The sequence below is a fragment of the Paroedura picta genome, chromosome 4 (assembly GCF_049243985.1).
Source record: "Paroedura picta isolate Pp20150507F chromosome 4, Ppicta_v3.0, whole genome shotgun sequence".
NCBI lineage: Eukaryota > Metazoa > Chordata > Lepidosauria > Squamata > Gekkonidae > Paroedura > Paroedura picta.
The window spans coordinates 37,068,934-37,075,034 of NC_135372.1; the positions used below are offsets into that span (position 1 = coordinate 37,068,934).

The 6,101-nt window shown below is 42.0% G+C and overlaps 1 protein-coding gene across 7 annotated transcripts in view; it reads left to right on the forward strand.

Annotated features, from left to right (window-relative positions):
* Positions 1-4,568, forward strand: part of LOC143835188 (centrosome-associated protein 350-like) — a 71,282-nt gene extending 66,714 nt beyond the window's left edge. For all 7 annotated transcript variants that reach the window (XM_077332451.1, XM_077332453.1, XM_077332452.1 and 4 more), the window contains 4 exons: positions 672-1,067; positions 1,533-1,679; positions 2,671-2,793; positions 3,700-4,568. In XM_077332451.1, coding sequence (XP_077188566.1) covers positions 672-1,067; positions 1,533-1,679; positions 2,671-2,793; positions 3,700-3,864 — 831 coding nt within the window. In that variant the 3' untranslated portion in view covers positions 3,865-4,568. The remainder of the gene's footprint in view (positions 1-671; positions 1,068-1,532; positions 1,680-2,670; positions 2,794-3,699) is intronic.
* The last annotated feature ends 1,533 nt before the right edge of the window (positions 4,569-6,101 follow it).

Sequence of the window (6,101 nt, forward strand, 5' to 3'; positions counted from 1 at the left end):
TCACGGTTCCCTCAGGGCTCTCTCAACTACTTCTCAGGGTGTCTGTTGTGGGAAGAGGAAGGGAATGGTGTTTGTAAGTCACTTTGAGACTCCTTTGGGTATAAAAACCCAGTTCTTCTTCATCTTATATTTACCTGCCAACAGAGTTAAAAACCAAAGAAGATTGTTGAGTAAGATCAAAGGCTTTGTATTCATAGATTATCCTTAGAATGTGTGTGAAGACACCTGTTAACAGACACCTGTGGGGATAATTACATTCCTCCTTTGGACTGCATCTGATTTTGCTGCAGCAGTAACTCTGTAGATGCTATTCACTCATGCCCTAGGGCTGCATGCTATCACTTAACCTTTCCCACTGTAACTGCTCTGCATACACAACATCCTAAAAGTGTTGTTGGAAAGTGAGAACATTACGAAGAGGTTCTACTTTCCCTTTCTGTGTGTGGCACTTTCTGTCTCTGGGCAAGCAGACTGAGCCCTTCTCTGATTTCATTGGAAACACATTTAAGGGATGTACAGTCCAACAAACATGGCCGTTCTACAACTTCCTCTACTGCTGAAATGAGAGGTGGCGTTGCCCAACATAGCCTGCTGAACTCTCATATTTATTTGTTTGTGGTGCATATCGCATGTGTGCATTGCAATAGTAATTTCTTTTTCCTATTGTACAGGAAAGCCCTGTATTTGGTGCCAGCAGGCAGGAAGAGCTTGCTAAGAGGCTGGCAGAGCTGGAGCATAGCCAGGAGTTCCTGAGAGTGTTAGGAGATGACCAAGACTGGTCTGATGAGGAGTTTGGTATTCATAAACTTCAACCAAAGCTAACTGAAGAATCTGCAGTGTTGCTGAAGATAGAGCCTCCCAAAGTACCCCTCAGGCTGGGCGAAGAGCCTATAGCCACCCCGTACACTGCAAAGGAGGTGGAAGTCTTGGTGCACGAGACAACTGAGGGACTGTGGAAGTGCAAAGAGTTTGGGCATGATCTTCAGCCTGCTGGTTTCCTCAGAGATCTAAGTGATTCCCCTGAAAACGATGACATCAAAGCCTTCAGCAAACAAATCTATAAACAGGTACAGCTCTGGGACCATCCTTCTCATCTGCTGACTCAAGAATTCTGAACTTGTCAATCTTTTGGAAGAAACTGTGCTTGTTACACCCCATATACAACAGAGGCTGACACAAACTAGTGCTTACATGTTCTGGGCCTGGAGGACAAGCAGATCTAAAGACTGGGAACAGTTACTGTACTTTCAGGCCCACATGCAAACAAAGGAAGAAAATAATCCTTGGAAAAACAGGGACTACTCTGTTGGCCCCCAGCAGATGCTAATAGGGTTAGGTGGGTTGGGCCAGCCTCTCAAAAAGTGAGTGTGGAAGAGAATAAGCGCAAGAGAGTTCAAGAGATTAGAAAGGCTCTAAAGTAATGAATCCCCACGCAGACTGAACGGCAGCCTCTGTTCTGCATGGTGGATATTTCTCTCCCAAATATCATTGAAAAGGAACTTAAAAGGTACTTTTTACTTTTATTTTCTGAGGCTGTGTTTGACTTAACAAGAGAGACTTTTGGAGAAATTTTTGCAGAAGATCCAAGTTTGAGCCAGCCTATATGGATGAAGCCCTGCAGGATCACTTCATCGTGCTTCCATCGAGTAAAAGATCCAAAGGATCTTAAGGAAGTCAAGGTATGTTTGAGCCTGTTAACTTGAACTTGGTTGACTTGGTGTTCTTTGAGTATAAGCCATAAAACGTTGTGTAGAAGTACGGGTTCTTATCTAGAGTAAGTTTATGGTTTATCTCTGAAAACTGGTGGAACCTGAAACACTGATTCCTCCGCTTCCTCTGTTTCTTCTTTGTACTGATATGTAAAAGTGTCTCACTTCTGGTTTATTATAGACCAGAGAAAGGAGTAGACTGTGTGGGAAGATCTCTACTGATCTTGCAAACAAAATACACTGCTTGGAGCTTACCGACCTGTGCTATTTCCATGGGAAGATTAGAAGAATATCAATATGCAATAGCCATCATGAGAAAGGCCTTTCCTATCCTGAACAAAAGGGTGTTTTTTTGTGCAAAAACCAATGTCTACTACATCTCCAGTATACATTAGGACTCTCCTTCCACTATATTTTAGCCAACCTGACAGGAATATAATGCCAGTGGAATGAAAAACATTTTCAGTTTTCTCTAACAATTTAGGGTTATAGGGAAACTTTTAAAATATATCTTCTCAAATGCAAAATTCGCACACTGATGTTAATTATTATTTCTGCACTTAACTACTTAGTTATTATTAAATTGGTACATCGGATTCTTTATATTTAAGTTTCTGAGCAGAAGAGTTATTCGGAGACAGCTTAATACTCGTTTGCCACCTCATGGGATGAATATTTCATTAATTTTTTTTTATTAATTAGATTTCTATCCTGCTGCTTGCTGGGCCAGGATTCAGAGGGATTAGAATTTTACAGTTTTCAGTTATCCTGATGTGTTCTCGAAAGAGTCAGAGAATACTATCTGGAAATTTGTCAGATCTTTAATTTTCCAGTCCTGTATCCAGTGTTATGTAATTCCTTAAGTAAAGATCTTCCGATCAAATTGTTTTTTAGAAAGTATGGTGTGAATAGAAAGCACTTCCTTCAAATAATTCTGTTTTTGTTTGTCTATGTACTTTAGAGCTTCATAGCAACTGAGGTGCTAAAGCTGTTAAATTGGAAAAAGGAGCCAAGCAACAGAGTGGGCTGGCAGAAAATGATCAAATTTGGACATAAAAAATGTGATAGAGTCGATCAACTGCTGGTCAGTAGATATTAAAAAAAAATTAAACTTGATTTCCAGAAACAAGTACTTATGGGAAATGTTGGTTTGGTCTCAAAGCATGGACATGATCCAGCCAAAGTTAATTATTTTCAAATAGAAATGTGCAATTCAGCTTGGATAAACCCCCAAAATACTTTAAACAATGCTGATTTGGGTATTCATTTAAAGGTCCATTTAAATGCCTTCCCCCCAGCCCTGCCACCTCACAGCACAGAGCCCAACAAACAGCTGGTCCTCACCTTTTTGACAGACTGTAGTGGGGGGTGGAGGCATTTAAATGCCCCAAACAGCTGATCTGCAGAGAGGATTATCTTTGAGGACCAGCTGTTTTGTCAGGCTGTGGCCATATTGATTTGTCTGTGCTCGAAACACTCAAATCCCTTTGCCAATGAGATTTGGGTGATTTGGCTATACCCCAATCAATTCAGTCTGAATCAGAACAGCACCGAACTTTTTCTTGGTGCCCATCCCTACTTTTGCATTCTGTTCATTTCAGTCAGTGGTTTAAGCACTTAACAGAAACTTTGTGACCACTATCTATAGAATGGCTTCATATTGATAATGAATAGCTAGGACTGTCTCCCTTCTGGGAATCCAAAGTGACTTCTATCATTCTTCTCTCCTCTATGTGATCTTCACAATAACCCTGTGAAGTAGGCAAGGCTGAGAAAAAGAGACGCATAGCAAGCATCCATGGCAAAGTGAGGATTCAAATTGAATCTCCCAATTCCTAATATGACACTACACCACACTGGCTGTTACCTACTCTGTTGTGACTTGTCCCAGAGACAGAGAAGCCATAGATGGTTACAAGAACAGGTACCAGTCAACATCTATTTAACTACAGTGACTTTCTCCCCTACTTTCCCTCCCTGAAATTTTCAGTTGCAGGAACTGCATGAAGAGGAAGCTCAGTGGATGAACTATGAGGAGGAGGAGTTATATGTAAAGATGCACCTGGCAGATGGAATTTTTGAGGCCTTAATCCGAGAGACAATTGATGTCCTTAACCGGATCAAAGGAAAACAGGACAGATTACTACTTATGTGACATCCAGGATGGATACCTTTCTTACAGCAATATTGCTGCTGACACACAATATGTCCATAAACTTGGCCTCTCCACCTCCCATCTTTTTTTTTTTTTTTTTTAGAGATTGCACTCAGCAATGGTTCCTCAGGTAGGGCACAGCCAGCATTGGGAGGAAGCACTCCTAAGGTTAGGTGATCCAAAAGATTTTGTGGGAAGAGTTGTCCCTTATCCCTCCCATCCCTTTTAGCTGCTTAGGGTTCCATTCATGCTTCCCTTTGCCGATATTTCTTGCCAAGCCTCTTCTTTTGAATCCTTCTTGTGACTTACTTGCCTTTTTGCATAATGGCTTACTAACCAAGGCAGCTTCTCATATATGTATGGGAACAGTGTTCTCTTTGCTGCTGTTTGGAATATGTGGCCTTTGCATTTTTTTTGCAATACTTCAATAAAAATGTATATTCACAAAAATTCAGTAGCAGTGGTCAGAGACCCTTGAAGTAACTGCACCCACAGGCTTTTTTCAAATTATTATTGTCTTAGAATCTACTGCTATTTCCAGCAAAAACAGTTGCCACAAGATATACATTTTAGCAGTCAAGGGTTTTTTAAAAGAAAAACAATGTTGATAAGTAAATTTCTTGAAAATTTGAATTCTAGCAAGTAGGAAAGTATGGCTGTGAAAGAGAATGGAAAATTGTCATGTAGTAAACAGGATGAAAGAAGACTGGTTTCCTTGTGTTGTTTTGTTTTACAGAGCCTTTTGATATACATTGGCAAAGCTGTCTTGGGGAGGCCCTTCTCCCTGGACGGAGACTTAATAGCGCCCCATTTGTGTGAAAGAATAACTTGCTTAAACTGGTTTCCAGGTCAGTTCCAGCCAACAGTCTGACACACCCCTATAATGTACAGTTTACTAGATTACAGCATTTAAAGTTATCCGATAACTATGAACTATAACATAACCATTGTCTTGCCTGCATACCAGTGTAAATATCCTGGTTAATTTGAGATGTAAATCTTTAAGTTTATGAATTATCTGGTTTCTTCTTGGCATGCATCAAAACACAATTGCTCACATGGCAGTAATTCAGTGCATCCATCTTCTAAAACCATTTCCCAAAAGCAGCCAGCCAGGGGACAGCAGCTATCCCACATCTGAAATGGCAACACCTTCCCCCTCTCCCTCAGCATTTTAAAAGGCACGGCCGAAGGGGAAACAAGAGTGCCATGCTCCAGTCAATTTTAAATGGCTTTAGATTAGAGACGTCCTCATGGATGCTGCCACATCTAGGTTGGCATAGTCAGTAGCCATTGAGAGATCTTAAAAAATAAAAAAACAACCTGTCTTTAAACTCTCAGGTGCAATTACATCAGAGTAAAATCAGTCCAAGACCATTAGGGGTATTTTATGTCAGTAAGGGCTATTTTTCCATAGCTGTGGCCAGGAAATGAACACAAGTCACAAGCAGCTGTCTGATCTGGTATGGCACTTGGAGAACTTACCAAAACCCACTTCATCAGTCTTCTTGGACACATGGGCTTTCAAACTTTGACAGTTGAGCTAGTTACTGTAAACAGTGTCCTGCATAGTGCAGGGGTTGGACCAGATCAGTGGTCTGCAACCTTTTTAAGGCTGCGGACCGGCGGCGGCAGGGAGGGCGATCGCCCGTTGTGCATGCGCGGCCACAAACGTGCATGCGTGGCACTTCTGCGGCCCTGCTTCCCCCACCCAGAAAAAGAAGCTTGCGGGCCACAAGCTAATCGGCCACTTTTGCGGACGATTTGCTTGCGGCCTGGGAAGTTTCTTACTGCGGGAAGAGGGAGCCGCAGCCCGGTGGTTGGGGACACCGGACTAGATGACCCAGGAGATCCCTTCCAACTCTTATGATTCTAGTTTATACAGTTTTATTTGCAATATTGGAGCTCCTCTTTGATTTACTGTTACTATACGGTTGTTTTGTTGTCCATGCTTCCTTTCAAAGGCTAATAGAAAAGGGCTTTTTTTTAGCATTACCAACATTTAGTAGAGTGCAAAGCCATCTAGAGGATGTTACGAGTAACTGCTACATATACGACAGGTTTTTATCCTAGACCAGGGATATGCTGGTAGGAGCACACGGGAATTGTTCACAGACAGCTGGAGAGCCATCCTGTGCCCCCCCCCCCCATCCTAGACTAACCAGAGGCATCATACTGCCATTCTGTCAAAGGGAGTGGTGTTGCCTTCTGTACCCAGAATGCACGACCCAGGATAT